At 53.9% G+C, this 15,252-nt stretch overlaps 2 protein-coding genes across 2 annotated transcripts; one reads left to right on the forward strand and one right to left on the reverse strand.

Moving 5' to 3' along the window:
* The first annotated feature begins 699 nt into the window (after window positions 1–699).
* Edf1 (endothelial differentiation related factor 1) lies at window positions 700–4,830 on the forward strand. The gene is made up of 5 exons (XM_028772858.1): window positions 700–876; window positions 2,887–2,938; window positions 3,247–3,407; window positions 3,677–3,770; window positions 4,599–4,830. The coding sequence occupies exons 1-5, from the start codon at window positions 799–801 to the stop codon at window positions 4,658–4,660; spliced, it is 447 nt and encodes a 148-aa protein (XP_028628691.1). The 5' UTR covers window positions 700–798; the 3' UTR covers window positions 4,661–4,830.
* Window positions 4,831–5,890: 1,060 nt separating this feature from the next.
* On the reverse strand, window positions 5,891–14,364 carry Mamdc4 (MAM domain containing 4). Its single transcript, XM_028772832.1, is given in 29 exon segments — window positions 5,891–6,121; window positions 6,266–6,438; window positions 6,902–7,010; window positions 7,088–7,215; window positions 7,312–7,446; window positions 7,561–7,707; window positions 7,838–7,928; window positions 8,020–8,138; window positions 8,224–8,361; window positions 8,448–8,667; window positions 8,740–8,876; window positions 8,984–9,118; window positions 9,194–9,310; window positions 9,420–9,531; window positions 9,611–9,735; window positions 9,838–9,969; window positions 10,063–10,191; window positions 10,298–10,486; window positions 10,571–10,655; window positions 10,890–11,063; window positions 11,160–11,248; window positions 11,325–11,462; window positions 11,645–11,770; window positions 11,888–11,972; window positions 12,057–12,187; window positions 12,365–12,490; window positions 12,576–12,746; window positions 12,819–12,941; window positions 14,081–14,364. Coding segments are annotated over 29 exon segments (3,861 nt in total). The 5' UTR covers window positions 14,127–14,364.
* Window positions 14,365–15,252: the final 888 nt, after the last annotated feature.

Consider the following 15,252-nt stretch of genomic DNA (forward strand, 5'->3'; position numbering starts at 1 on the left):
AGAAGCCATCTATGGTTCACATGTTTCTGGCCCCACAAAATTTGCCAACTGCTATTTCTCTCCTTGAGCGCACCTCCAAAAGAACAGAACTCCAAACTGCCGGTATAATTCAAAACAGAACCTGGATTCTATCGTGGGATCTTCTAAGGCGTGGCCTGGGAGACAGGTATGTACCCCCTGGTGTGTGGGACGCTGGCCGGGGTTCTCCAGAAGTAAGGTGGTGGAGACTGCCTGGGGTAAGTAGAATCTGTACTACCTTTTCTCCACTTGTACCGCACCTGTGCTACCTGTGTGCAGGTCTCCAGCGCCCTTCTCTCCTAGCTGATTCCTGTGCTCACTCTCCGCCCCAGCTCCCTTCCGGGTCCCCATTCTTTTTACTAAGGCTCTTCTCTTTCCTGCCCTTTTTTCTCGGGGTCCTCCACTCTCTTCTTAGGTCCTTCCGTTGCTCTCCAGGTCCCCGCCTCTCTTCTCTCCTTTAGGGTCCCTCATTCTCTGTTCCCTTCGGACCCCACACTCCTCCCAGCCCTGGCGCTGCGCCCTGCGCAGCCACACGGACACAGGCGTCGCCCTCCACGCGCCGCCCGCGGGCAGCCCCCGCGTGTCCCTAGACTAGCCGGGCGCGGATTGGCCGTAGAGCTCGGGAAGTGCCGGCCCTGGAACCACCGGCCAATGGGAACTAGGGGCGGGACTGCGGCTCTGACGCCGGAAGCGGGGAGGCGACGAAGGGACGTCGCGTCGCCGCGCCGGGTCTCGAGCAGCTGCCTGAGCCGCCGGACGGACCGCCGCCCCCGCCGCGCCATGGCTGAGAGTGACTGGGACACCGTGACGGTGCTGCGCAAGAAAGGCCCAACGGCCGCACAGGCCAAGTCTAAGCAGGTGCCCAGCCAGCGGGGGGCGGCGGGAAGCTACAGAGTCGCACGGCAAGCTGCGGTCACTGGGCCGAGCAGGGGAATCCGGCAGTGGGTGGGGACCCAAACGGATCGGACGAGGGTGGGGACCTTGGGGGACAACAGGTGAGGACAGAGTACAGGGAAAGACTGAGATAGAGGGCTACTGACCTGGGCGAGGCTGGGGCAAAGGTCGGGGCAGGGGTTGGGAATGTGGCCTGGGCTCTGGACTGGGACAGGCTTGGGTGGGGACCTGGATGGAGATGGAAACAGGGTTGAGAACAGGTGCAAGTGTGGGTCAGAGAACCTGGTTGGTCACTAAATGTGGGGTGGGAGCGTGGGTATTAGGCGCAGGAAACTTGGGAACCAGGGTAGAGGCAGCCCTACTGAAGGTTTTGTCCTTTCCTGGTATCAGTCTGTGCTGGTATCACTGGTGTCTTCCTGCCCATGATACCCACCCAGGCGATGTCAGCCTATAAAGAGTGCTGTCTGAGGCATTGGTGTCGTCTCCATAGGTGCACTCTGTTTCCCTGAGCCCTGGATGCTGTGGTGCCCTGAAGTGGTACTGACCAGATGGGCTTATTTGCTATAGTCAAAGCCGAATCCACAACTGCCTTCTTTTCAGGAGAACTTGGAATCATCCTTAAGTGTGTAGAAAGTCTGAACATATTACACAGAGACAGACTCACAAGCCACTTTTCTGAAGCAGTGTGTTAATACTCAGTGACTGTGGCCCCAGGCATCACTGTTAGTGGTCCTGCTGCCAGGAAGACTACAGGGTTCTGTGGGGTGTGTCATCTCTCATTAGGAACCATACTGGCAGGTGAGGCCAGACCAGCATTCCACTATTCCACTTCTTTCTGCTTTGTAGCAGAGATTGGAAGAGAACTAGCTCTATTTCCAATAAAGAACCTGATAGCTTGTACTGTGTGTGTGTGTGTGTGTGTGTGTGTGTGTGTGGTGGGTGCCGATATTGAATCCTGGGTCTTGTGTATCTAGTACTAAGAGGCTTGAATCTGAGCCTTCTGAGGGCTAAGATCACAGACCTGTGCCACCATACCCAGCACATGCTTGTCGTAGTGTAGAAGAAGTGAGTTGGTTCAATGCATGTTATCTAGGTATTTGTGTACAGTGTACCCCTATTTCTTTGGGGACACATCCTGAGACTGCTCAGTGGATGCCTGAAAATGTGAGTTGTGCCGGATCCTGTATGTAGTGCATGTTTTCCTACTCATATATTCCCATGAAGAAGTGTATAAATTAGGCACAGTAGGAAGTAGTGATAAGGGTTGGAGAGATGGCTCTGTGGAGAAGAGTGCTTGCAGACTCAAGGGCAGGTACCAGCTTCAACATGGTAGTTCACACCTGCCAGTAACTCCAGGCCTGCTGGACCCCAACACCCTCTTCTGGCCCCATGGATGCTGTATGCATGTGGTACATAGATATATATGCAGGCAAATACTCATGTATAAAATAAAAATAAACACATTTTTTAAAAGCCAGTCATAAGTAATGGTTGAAAAAGAACAGCTGTAACATAATAGGAGTTGTGCCAGCGTGGTTTCCTGGGGTCCTACACATACCCTTCTTTTAGGGATGGTGTGAAGTGATACGTTATCTCAACGATATTCTCAAGTGATGAGAATCATTGAGCCGTTGTTAAGTAGTGTCAGGCTCCTGCATCATGGTTTTTTGAACACGAAGTCTGTTTTGGTGCCTTGGCAATTATCTGGGAACCAAGAAGGTTGTCAGATGGATGAGTAAGAGGCAGGTAGCATACCCTGTGTGGACACCACTATCAGAGGCAACCAAAACACGGAAAATGAAACCAGAGCTGGGCAGGGTACACTCCTGTAATGAGTTTGGGTGTTTTTACCTAGCATTGTGTGGCAGTCTTATAGAATAGTTAGCACCACAAGCTTGGTAAATAGCTGCTTAAATTGTGCTGCATGCTCTCCCAAAGCTCATTTTGATTGAAAACCACTTTCTGTTTTTCTAGGCCATCTTAGCGGCCCAGCGACGAGGAGAAGATGTGGAGACATCCAAGAAATGTAGGTACTCAAGTTTCCACTTGCAATGCAAGGGCGTGCTGTGGAGATGCTTGCCTGATGGTGTGGTCTGGTGGTACCCTGGGGACCTGTCAGGAGCAGAGACTTGTCGGCACAGCTCTGGGTGGCGTGAAGTCAATGGGGACTGAGGTCTCCACCTTCCTCCTCCACTGTGGGGAGATTCAGATTCGGGGCTCTGAGGTCTGGGGAATCCGCCGGACCTGGCCTGTCAGTCTGGTTTCCATTATTGAAATCTTCCCCTGTGCTGACTGCAAACCATCATTGCTCTGTTGTGCTCACATTGCCTCCAGGGGCTGCTGGCCAGAACAAGCAGCATTCCATCACTAAAAACACAGCCAAGCTAGACCGGGAGACAGAGGAGCTGCATCACGACAGGGTGACCCTGGAGGTGGGCAAAGTGATTCAGCGGGGCCGGCAGAGCAAAGGCCTGACACAGAAGGACCTGGCCACGGTGAGGCTTTGGCAGCTGTGGTGTGGGCACAGGTGACAGGTGCCTAGACAGCATAGGGAAGGTGGGCTCACTGCATGGTAGCTTTGGGACCTTACCCTAGCACTCCCCAAATCCTCTGGGAAAGCCAGGTTAGAGAAGCTCTCTCTTGCACAAGACCTGTCTGTATGGGGCTACCAGAAACCCCAAAGGTGGCTGCCTGTGGGCACCTCCCCTGGCTTCTACAGCACACCTCATTGAGTTAGTATGGCTAAGGTGCATCTTTTCTTCAGAAAATCAATGAAAAGCCGCAAGTCATCGCAGACTATGAAAGTGGACGGGCCATTCCGAATAACCAGGTTTTGGGCAAAATTGAAAGAGCCATCGGTGAGTGTCTTCCCTAGCAGGCTTGGGCAAGGCATTGCTCTTCCATAAGGGTGGCGAGGGCTGAGATGGCAGGCCCTCTGGGCAAGGCATTGCTCTTCCATAAGGGTGGCGAGGGCTGAGATGGCAGGCCCGTGTCCTCTTGAGGCCGTGACCCCTGCCCCGAGTGCCTCCTAAGAGTTTGAGGATTGGTGGATCTCCAGAACCCTAAGGAAACGGTGTCTTGGGTTCTTCTGTAGCTAGCATCCAGCCAGAGCACACTGCTGTCAGGATACCTAGGGGCACAGGCTTACTTCTCCGTGTACCTCCGTGGAGGTCTAATGCAGTGTTCCAGTTCTTCTGGGGCAGGATAGGATATCAAGATGTTTGTCTTCTCATCTTTTTAGATTTATTATTGTTGTTATATTTATTTATTTAGTTTTCTGGCTGTCCTAGAACTATGTAGACAGGCTGGTCTTGAGTTCATGGATATCTGCCTGCCTCTTGTCTCCTATGTCCTGGGATTAAAGGCGTGTGTCACCACGTCTTAGATTTTATTTTTTATATAGAGACTTACTGTAGCTTAGGCTGGCTTCAGACTCCCCTCAGTCTTCATACTTGAGTCTCCTGAGCTCTGGGATTGCTGGTGTGAGCCACCCTGCCCAGCCTGGCCCTCATCCCTTTCTGAGATCCTTGGCTCACCCTCTGATGTCAGATGTGAAAGCAGCCTTCTGTGTGTGTGGTGGCCCATGAGGCGAGTGGACAGTGGTGATGGAAAGCTCAGGTAGAGCAGGGAGGTTGGGTGGGAGCAGGAACCAGCAGAGTGGTCAGCATCTTGCTGGCTCGTTTCAGGCCTCAAGCTCCGGGGGAAGGACATCGGGAAGCCTATCGAGAAGGGGCCGAAGGCGAAATGAACACAAAGCCTCGAAGCCAGTGGTTCCGGCTGAGCTCTTCTGGCTGGTCCCCCAGGACCACCAGCACTGCCGTGGGTCTCCTCACATGGTCAAACGGAACACGGGGGTCAGGCCTGTGTGCCCCCTCAACCCATAACTGCTGTCAAACAAAGCAAAACCTTGCAAAGTGATAGCCTCCTGGATTTTTCCTCCCTGCCTCCTGAGCTTCAGCAGGGGTGTGGACCTGCACCTTCTGTCCAGTGGACAGCTGGCTGCAGAGGGGGGTTCATGCCTGGGAGGAGCTGATGGACTCAGACTTTGTCTCCTGTCCCTTCTGAGGGCCTGTGTTCTGGAGAGAAGTCGTACCTAGCACTCTGAAGTCTTCTCACTGTCGACCAGAGCTGTGGAGGGTGGAGACAAGCTTCCTTCATGATACATACCCCAGAGAGACCTAGGGAGTTTGAAAGTTCTTTCCCTGTCTGCTCAGAGAAGTGGGCCTCAGTCAGCCTTGTAATACCTGAAGAAGATGCAGGGTGGTGCCTGGGCATGCCCCACCTCCTCCCATGCAGCTGCCTAGCTTGAAACACATGATCCTTGGTGAGGACAGATTTCCTTGGGTAGGAAGGAGTGTCTAGTTGTCCACTCTCCTCCCGAGGATAGACCTCAGGGTCCCCAGTCCTCAGTGAAGCCACATCTGAGGCATCACATGGAGGGAATATTTGTGGGACAGATGTGTCATCCTCACTTCATTAGTCCCCTGGTTGGGTGTGGCAGCACCAGATCTGTTCTTACATCTTTAGTCCAGAGGCTAAAGTGCAATTTGCCTTCTGGTTCCTTGCTCTGATGGGAGATTAGCAATGACCTCAGTTTCACCACCTGCAGCCCTAGGGTTGTTCAGGCCGTTATCTGGGCTGGTGGCATTTCTCTTTACCAGACCATGGTACCATATTCAGTTGCTTTTATACTCCCAACACCCTGCATTTGTGGGGTAGCTTTATCCTCAATGGGTACAGAACTGCCTGGTAAGTTAGAACCGGAGGCCATTCCTTGCTGGCAGGGGTGGTGGGTTCTTAGGGTCCTATAATTTCTGAGCTGCACCAAAGGCAATGAAGGGTCTCACACCCACTCCTTAAATTCTGTCATAGGTCAGGTCTTAAACCCTGGGAGGGCCAGCTACAATATACCCTTCCAGGTACAGAATATATGGAATGCAGCCTGAGTATCTGTGCCCTCACTGTGTAAATCATTTATTCACAGTACAAGGACCCCTCTACCCTTCTCAGTCACACTAGAGGGCAAAGACACCAGATAGAGGAAGAGTTGGTGAAGATAAACATGACTCAGTCCCTCCATCCAGGCCCACATGCAGACAGTCAGGTGCCTGTGAGGCTTGAATGCGGTGGGAGTTGCCATGTCAGGCCAGGCCTTGTCTGGGGTGTTCTACGGATTGCTGGTGATTGATTCCGGGAGGGTAACTTGATCCTAGGAAGGAGGAATGGACTATCAGCTGCTGTTGAAAGGCAGTGTGGATCTGGACAAGGAGGGACAGTCCTGGCCCATCACTGCTTTCCCCTCATTAAACATGGAGGCAGGATCTCCCACTTGCCCACATTTGGGGGTTCCTACCGCATTGAAGAGGATATTGTCAAAGCCAGAGGCTACTCCATCTGTCCTCTGGCGGGGACAGTGCTGCTTCTGCAGCCAGTGCCAACCCCCAAGGCCCAGGAGCACCAGGAACATGAAAAAGAGGAAGGCCCCTCCAACAGCTACTGGCACAGATACGGGTGTTGCCACTTCACCTGAGGGCAAAGAAGGCATCTGAACCCTCCACATAGTTCCCAGTCCTTGTGTAAGGTTCTATTCCCCGGATTACTGTTGAGGAGTGAGCCTGGGGCTGCCTGACCCCTCCAGCGATCGCTAGCTCCAGGGTCCTTGTTGATCTGGATGCACAATGTGGCAGACCTGTTCCCTCTTCCTCTGGGCATGATGGTAGCCAGTGACTGCCACACCAACTGTGGTCTCTGGCTTAACCTGGCAGTTCCTTCAAGATAGTTCTTGCCCAGGAGGAAACAGTAAAAGCTGATACAGCCCCTATGTTCAGCCCATAAGGGACAGATAGACTGGGTTCTGTGGAGAGAGCCCAGAACCTAGTCTTGGTGCAGCTAGTTTCCTGAGCAGGGCAGAGTACTTACAGCTATCTGGACCACTAACCTAAGCTGGCAGGGTCAGGCAAGACTGGTCATCCTGGAATTCAGTGCTTACCCTGGCTAGGTGGAGGCTGTTTGCAGTGTTGTCCATCCAAGTATTCTACATCATCAAGGGCAATGGGCCCCAGAGCCGGCTGGCCACCCAGAGTGGCTTCAAAAACAATCTGACAGAGAAGGGAAAATCTGAGTATCTGGAGGTACAGATGAGAAGGAAGGGAGAACAGCTCACTGGGAACCTCACCTGGAATTCCTCAGAGTTGGATACTTCAATCTGGACTTGTAGCCACTGGTCCCTCAAGTGCCCACCCTGGTACCACACAGCTAGCTGGCCTCGGGCACTGCTCAGGAGCACTCTCAGTTCACCCTTGTCTGAGAACAGGGACCAAGGCAGGTTAGGCTCCTGGAAGATGCCTTTGTGCCTAACCTGAGCCCCTGTTCCCTTACACCCAGGGCTCGGCCACTCACAGAAATGCTCAGGAAAGCCCATGTAGTACCAGAAGCGGAGGCATGCAACAGTAGTTGCTGGCAGTGGCTCGCTGCGCAGCCAGGCTGCCTGGCCCCCAGGACCTAGCACGCTGGTTTCAAAGAAAGCAAAGTGGCCTGGAAATGAGAGGGCAGGATGTATCTGTATCTCAAACTTGAGGGAAGTTGGGTGAGCACTGCCCAGTTTTGTGAGGTGGTACCAGCCCATGCCCTGGTCTAGCCAGTGTGCACCTGCTTCTGTGCCCAGGGTATGGTCTACTGAAGGCTGAGCGTAGCGGGATGGGGTGGCTCCACTGCTCCAGTCCCAGCTGTACCCACCGAGGCTAGGCCAAGGCAGGTGGCTCCACCCACACAGGCCAGATTCAAAGTCACAGGACCCTGCAAGGAATTGGCAGGTGAGCATAGCTGCCCCTGTGAGTAGCAGCACTACTCCTGGGCAGGCCCAGGTGGAAGTCAGGGGTGTTTTGGTATAGATAGGGTGTTACTCAGGCCATAGCAAGCTGCTCACCTGGCTGAGCACAGGGCCCATCTTGGAGGGAGATGTCATCTAGGGCCATGTAGGAATGCTCCACTCCAGCAGCCACAGCCTCAAACACTACCTACAGGGCACAAAGCGACACAAGCTACCACAGGCTGCTCCTGGCAAGCTTGAAGATGAGCGGGCTTTCCTCTTTCCACTCAGGTACTCACCTTCCAGGCCTGCTCAGCCTGCACATTCACACTGCCCAGGCGCCAGGCAAATCCACCATGGGCACTGATGCTAAGCTCTTGACGCCTTGTGCTCTCTTCCACATGGACTATTAAGGTGCCTAAACACCAAGAGCCAGCTAGCTTTGCTGCCTTGGTGGCTCCCAGTCCTGGACAGGGGTCCTTCCCTTCCCTGTCATTCCTTACCTGGATTATGGAAGCTCATGTGGTACCAGAAGGTCAGGCAGGTAGGCTGGGACAGGGGCTGGTGTTCCTCTGAGGTCAGAGAGGCCACATGGCCCTTGGGCAGTAAATTTGGGCTAGTGTCCACCACCATGTAGTGCCCTTGGGGAAGGGAGACCAGCATCAGCTTGCCTTGCCCTGGCCAGCCCTCTGTGGTCCTGCCCTGCCCTGCCCTCCAGACCAAGTACCTTGGGCCGTCCCTGTGGTATGATCTATCCAAGGACCCCAAGAAGCAAGGCCTGAGGCATTACTCTGGCGAGTCCACAGCCCCCAGCCCCCTGGGGAGAAGCCACAGTCAGAGTCTTCAAAGGAACAGCTCTTGGGGGCCCAGCACGGGCCAGGCCGCACAGCCATATCATCCAGGGCCATTGTGCCGTGGTACCCATCCCGGAGGCCTTCAAACAGCAACTGAGGGTACAGAGTGGTAATTGGCGAGGGGCCAACCCTACAGCATCTACCAAGTGCTAAGCTTACCCGCACCTGGTACTTAGTGCTGGCCTCTGGCTGGTGGTGAAGAGTGACCCAAGCCTGGTGCCAGCGGTTGCCATGGGTGCCTGACCGGGACCACAGTAGTATATCTTCCTCCCTGTCCCTCCTCATGGCCAAGCACAGTGTCCCTGCAGAGAAGTGAAGTTTTGAAGGGGCCAGCCTCCAATTCCTGGTGCCTTGGGCTGCAGTGGGCACCAGATTCATCCAGAGGCTCTGAAAGCTCTGAAGGGCTCACCAATCTGGGGTCCATACAGGTGGTACCAGAAGCTGAGACATTCCTTGGGGACAACTGGCACCTGGGGTCTTGTGAGCAAGAGTGCACCTTGGCCTCGAGCAGGTGGGTCCGTGGGATCCAGGTACATGAAAAAGCCTTCAGGGAATGAAAAACTGAGCTACAGAAATGCTCTCTGTCCATTTGACTCCTCCAGGCCTCAGAGTCACCTACCTTGGCCAGTGGTGTGGTCATATTGAGAACCATGGCTTTTTACACGGTGCCAGTGGGTATCTGTGAAGTGGCCTGTGTGCCAGCTGCAGGAGTCCCGTTCAAAGTTACAGGAGACCTCTAGGGGTGGGGTGGGGCAGATGGGGTGAGCACTACTGTTTACCCCCTTCCCAGCTGTCCTAGGACAGGATTAGAGGTGGGCTAGGGATGGGAGATGGGCAGGAGAAACCTTGGTCACTCTCAGTGGTCACCATGGGGCTGCAGTTTCTCAGGGTCACGTTGTCCACCCCAGCCCCCTGCTGGCCGGGGCCATCCAAGTCCACCAGACTGACAAACTCTAGCTTTAAGCAGATAGGGGAGAAAGACTTTCAGTTAGGGGCTAGCTCAGTACAGATTCCCCATGTGGAATGCCAGCCTCACCTGGAAAGGCCGGCGCCGTGCTCCCAGAAGAATCTTCTCTACTGTCCAGCCCCCACTGCTGCTGCCTGGGGCCCGCCACAGCAGCTCCCGGAAGCCATTCTCCACCACAACCAGCGCCAAGAAGCCTGATCAAGGGAGTTAGTGTGGGTGGGGCTAGGTCATTCTCAGACTGTCTGCCATGCAGGCGGCTCCTAGGGACTGAGCCTGGGGCCAGGAACATGTAATACCTTGGGGATGACTGTGAAAATAGTAAGCCATGTGGAGTTCACAGTGAGGGCCAGAGGGGCCCAGAGCAGGTGTGAGAGCCTGGGCCTCAGATCTTAGCTGCCCCCAGGCCTTCTGCAGAGACAGGAGGTGTCCTATGGGAAGAGCAAGGTCCACCCTCACTGCTCAGGTATCTGTAATTTACAGATGCTCTGAGGAGGGGCTCCTGTGGGGAAGTGCGGCCTCACCAGGAGCATCCCGGTTGGCAGCCCCAGCAGACTTGCTGCTCTCCTGGGCTTCAGCCCGTTGCCACTGCAGGTTTCCTATACTGATGTCCTCCCAGCCCCCAGCAGAGGCTGACTCAAAGTCTGTGGTGCCTGCAACAACAGTAGTCTGCTCTGGAGGGCCGCGAAGCCCAGCGTTCTCCGGTCTGCCTGGGCCCCCTAAACGTGAGGAACCCAGGCAGGCTCTGACTGGCCTTACCACACTTCTGTTCATCCTCGCCCTCTGCACAGTGCTGCTGGAAATCACACAGCTGCTCAGGGGCCACACATAGTTCGCCACAGGAGAGATGTCCTGGCTCACAGGTTTGCCGGGGCAGCTTGTCGGATATCTGAGGATAGAGGCCTGATGGCACAGGTCCAGAAAGTGATGACTCCAGGGTGGACACATCTAGAACAGAATTGAAGTCAGGTCAGAGTGGGTGACGGCCTTGCTCCTCCTGGGCAGGCCAGGGCAGGGCCTTGGGCAGATCACCTGGAACAAGTATGCAGTGGTTGGACGTGATAAGGTCATCTAGGCCCACGATGCCTCCTGGACCAGTCTTCCCAGCTAGAAGAATCTGAGGGCAAGGAGGACTCAGGAAGTGCCAAGCACTATTCTGTCCTGTCTTCTCTCTGGTACCATCCCCATCTGTTTACTTCACTACTTCATAAATTTCCCAACACTCTTAACCTCTCCCACCGAGCAGTCTTCAAGAGTGACTAAAGAATCCCAGTGCTCTCCTATGTGTGCTCTAGGCAGGATTCCCTGGATTCTACCCCCCATATCCCGGTCACCGCCTGACTAGCCTCACCTGAAATGGATGGGCACTTTGAATGTCAACCCGGTCTCTGACCCAGGCTGTCCCCAGATCTCCATGGCGGCTTCGCAGTAGGACAGGAGCCTGGGGGCTATTGAGCTCCTGTGCCTGTAGGAACAGCTGGAAGTGGCTGGCCTCAGACCCATGCAGGTAGTAATAGAAGGTGAACTGAACAGAAGAAATCTCAGGCTGTGAGAGGTCTCTGGCATCTAGAGAGTCAGGAAGGGCAACTCAGTCTGTCGTTTCCTGACCCATCCTTCTCACCGAGCAGTTGGAGGACGCTGAGCCTTGGAACATAGGGCTGTAGAGGACAGCAGCAGTGCCAGGCTTGGCCACAGAGACGAGGAAGAAGCCTGTGACAGAGGCAGATTTGGGTCATTGAAGGAAGCTGGGTGGAAAAGGCCATGGCCAGGCCCCTTGGAGACTCACCGTATGCACTATTCCGGCTGTGGTCTCGGTGGGGCCAGGCAGGGCTCACCAAGCTGCCAGCGCTGTGGTTCCGTGTCCAGCCCTCTAACTGGCTCCATGGTCCCAGGCCTGTCTCAAAGTCAGTGGCCATGTGGTGGCCTAAGGAAGTTAGGGTGAGGGGCTGTCAGGGCCACTGAGCAGGCTTTCTGCAGTCAGATGGCCCTGGCTCCACAGAAACAGTGGTTGTCCCCAGAACGAAGGAGTCAGGGTCAAGGTCCAAGTTTCCCACTGTCACTGTGTGATCCCTCACCCTACCCATCCCTAGATGGCCCCAGCCTCACTGCAGATGAGCGGGTCTTCATCAGATCTGTCTCCACAGTTGTCTTCACCGTCACAGAGCTGGTGGGGCTCCACACAAGCTTTGTTCTGGCAGTGGTGGTGCCCCAGGGGGCACCTGGCCTGAGGGACTGGGGTGGGAAATAGTTAACATTCTCTTTGGCCCCAGGATTCGGGGTGGAGGTGTTCTGTTCAGGAAGGTGGGCAATAAGGGGTCTCCCAGGTTTGGACAGGATGTGTAGCCTTACTGGGTAGCCCACAGTCCCGGAACTCCACATCATCCACGGCCACAGCGCCCCTGTGTGTGGCATTTCGGGTGGCAGAAAACATCACCTGGAGAGAGGAACAGTCCTTAGGACCAAGCTCAGTGCCCAGGCCCTCCCCACAGTGCCCAGCCTGTCAGACCACCCTGCTTACTTTGAAGTCACCCTGGATGCGGCCAGTGTTCACGACCAGCTCCTGCCAGCCAGGACCCCAGGGTCCTGAGGACTCCCATAGAGTCAGCGTCTCCACACCGTGGGTCAGGTCCAGCCGCAGCTCAGCGGCATCTGCAGTATTTTGAGTGGTCCTGAGGCATCTTCAGCCCCTTGTTGTCTCCCTCCAGTCTACCCAGCTGTACCCTAGCCCCTTTGGAGCATCCTCCTGTTTCTGTAGCTACTTTTCCCCTCACCCAGCCGTTTCCCAGAGCTATTCAGCTCTGGGCTTCAGGGATCCAAAGCATGTACCTCTAGAGGCAATGTGGTACCAAAGCCTCAGTTCACAGGTAGGGGCTGCCTCACGCATGACAGGGGAGCGCAGAGTTGCAGTAGACGGCTCCTTTCCTCTGTGGGTCCCCACAGCCATATACCAGCCTGGCCCAGGATGAGAGGTTAGGAGACCAGACAAGAAACCAAAACAGGAGGGAGGGGGTGAGTGTACATGGATTCCCTAGCTTACCCAGGTCAGTACCATGTGTATGGTCAGAATGAGGTCTAGGACTATCCAGCCCTGCTCCTGCCCGGTCTCGAAGCCATCGGTAGCCTGAGGTACTGATGTCCTGCCAGCCACAGGGGTCCTCCTCAAAGTTGCAGGTGAAGGGGGTGTTTGGGGTAGATGCTCTGTGGAAACCTGAGAATGGGCCATGGGTCAGGGGTCTGCCTTTATCCTACCGCCCCCGCCACAAGCCCCTGCCCAGCTCACCACACTGAGTTTCATCTGAACAGTCTCCACAGTCACACACAAAGTTGCATACAGCTTCGATGGGACTTCTGCAGTGGTTGGAGACCCAGGTCTTGCCTAGGGACTGTGCAGCTGGCAGAGTAACTGTGGGGCCAGGTGAACAGAAGGCAAAGCGATTGCCAATTTTTTTTTTAACATCTACACATATTTATTTGTGTACATATATGTGCTGTGCAACAGGAGTTAAGGTCAGAGGACAACAGAGGTGGGAATCTTATTTCCTTCCACCATGTGGGATCTAGGGACTGAATAAATGCCATCACGCTTGGCAGCAAATGCCTTTATCTTTTGAGCTATCTTGCCAGCCCTGACTGGCTATTTTGAACAGTATAAATTCTATATCCAGAGAAACTCCTGAACAGACCTGAACAGGCCAGGGCACTTGTCAATTGACTTTGGAGTTCAGCCCTGTAAGATGATATAGGGAGGAACCTGACATCTACCAAGAACTGCCACAGGGGACCTACACTGGAAGTCAACAGGACGCCTTCCTACCTTCCTAGCCCCACAGGGCCCCTGCATGCCAGGGACAGGAAAAGGGTCTTAAGAAGAAGTGGCCCTGGCTGGAGAGATGCTCAGAGGTTAAGAGCACTGGCTGCTCTTCCAGAGGCTGAATTCAATTCCCAGCAAACCATCTATAATGAGATCTGTAATAACATCAATAATAATCTTCTGACCTGCACACATGCAGCCAGAGTGCTGTAAACATAATAAATAAAATAAAAAAAAAAGGAGCCCACATGACTAGGAACTGGAAGGGTCTTCCAGTAGCCCCCCCCCCATAATTGGACACATAGAATCAGGAAAGGGGGGGGCGTGACTTTAATCTTAGCACTCGGAAGGCAGAGACAGGCAGTTCTCTGTAAATTCGAGGCCAGCCTGGTCTACAGAGCTAGTTCTAAGACAGCTAGGACTACATAGAAAAACCCTGTCTTGGAAAGCCAAAACAGAAAGAGAAAAAAGGGGGGGGGGGACACACTGATGGACAGATGACCATATATACATGTTCTACAATGGGAGCGGCAGGCAAAGGCTCAGAGACACAGGGAGATGTCACTTAAGATGTCCGGTGGCTTCTCCTCTAGGACAGGGACATAAGATTTAGGTGGGCAACCTCCAGCCCTGTTGGCTTGTCCCGAATGTCCCCATTATCGACAACCCACTTCTGACAAGTTCCTGTGGCTGCCATCACACCAACTAGCACCAGGCAACAGTTTACTCACCTATAAATAGGACCCAGGTTGAAAGGAGGTGGCTAGGCAGGCACATGGCCAGGCTAGAGGATATCCCAGTGGAAGTGAGGCTGTGCAGTCCAGAGGAGGCTTTTCTCAGTTCTCAGTCCACCGTGGCCTCGCAGGCTGACTTAGCTCTTACTGGGAAGGGCTCAGCTCCTTTATACTTGCAGCCCCTTGGCTGGGTCCTATCCGACGATGATAGGCTAAGCATCCAGCTGTAAAAGTATCCCTAGAAGGGGGCCTCTGCTTGGCTCTTTCTGACCAAAGGTCAGTTCTTGGCCATCCTGTGTGTCTACCCAGCCCTGCCCTGCCCTTCCCACTGAAAGTTTCTATTGGAATGTGGAAAAGCTGGGGACCTCACTTGCAAGGCTCTAAGATTCTCTCATGGGGCCTACAGCCTACCCTGGTGCAGGCCAAGTATGTCAGGGCAGTCTGCTCAGTGGCTGTCCATGGCCCTCCAGCATATGTTCACAAGCTTCCTCTGCTCTGTGCTTAGGGGACCAGATCAGGACACATCCAGTATCACCGGCCTGCCTCTGAACCAGGACAAGTCCCATGTCTGGGTGTGGTGTCTTCTCTTTCACACCACCTATAACTCAGGCTGTGCCACTCTGTCAACTGTTCTGGTGTGTGTGTATTAACACAGGGTCTCACTTTGACCAGGCTGGCCTGAACTTGCTATGTAGCTGGGGATAACTTCTAATCCTTCTGCACCTCTTGCGTGCTGGGATCGAAGGTGATCCCGCCACACTTAGTTTATGTGGTTCTCTAGGTTGAACATGGGTACTTCCTGCTCCTGGTCAAGCTCTAACAAGTTGAGCTCCATCTTTAGCCTCCTATTCATCTTTAAAAACTGCCCCGAGTGCCCGGGGCAAAACCAAACAAGGGGCTGCAGAGGTGGCTCAGCAGTTAACAACACTGACTGCTCTTCCAGAGGTCCTGAGTTTAATTCCCAGCAACCACATGGTGGCTCACAACCATCTATAATGAGATCTTATGTCTGTAGACAGCTACAGTGTACTCACATGCATAAAATAAATAAATCTTTTAAAAAATGAAACAAAACAAAAACTGTTCTGAACTGTGCTGTGTGGTTGGTAATCAGGAAGTCTTTTTTTTTACTTCTTTTTTTTTGTTTTTTGTTTTTTTTTGTTTTTTTG

Source organism: Grammomys surdaster, unplaced genomic scaffold (assembly GCF_004785775.1).
Source record: "Grammomys surdaster isolate TR1022 unplaced genomic scaffold, NIH_TR_1.0 219, whole genome shotgun sequence".
NCBI classification, from domain to species: domain Eukaryota; kingdom Metazoa; phylum Chordata; class Mammalia; order Rodentia; family Muridae; genus Grammomys; species Grammomys surdaster.

What these genes read in the sequence shown, in the direction of transcription:
- Edf1 (XM_028772858.1), top strand. Translation starts at nt 799, where the DNA reads ATGGCTGAGAGTGACTGGGACACCGTGACGGTGCTGCGCAAGAAAGGC. An exon ending in TGTGGAGACATCCAAGAAAT is followed by an intron (nt 2,939 to 3,246) that starts GTAGGTACTCAA and finishes CATTGCCTCCAG; the next exon opens with GGGCTGCTGGCCAGAACAAG. An exon ending in CACAGAAGGACCTGGCCACG is followed by an intron (nt 3,408 to 3,676) that starts GTGAGGCTTTGG and finishes TCTTTTCTTCAG; the next exon opens with AAAATCAATGAAAAGCCGCA.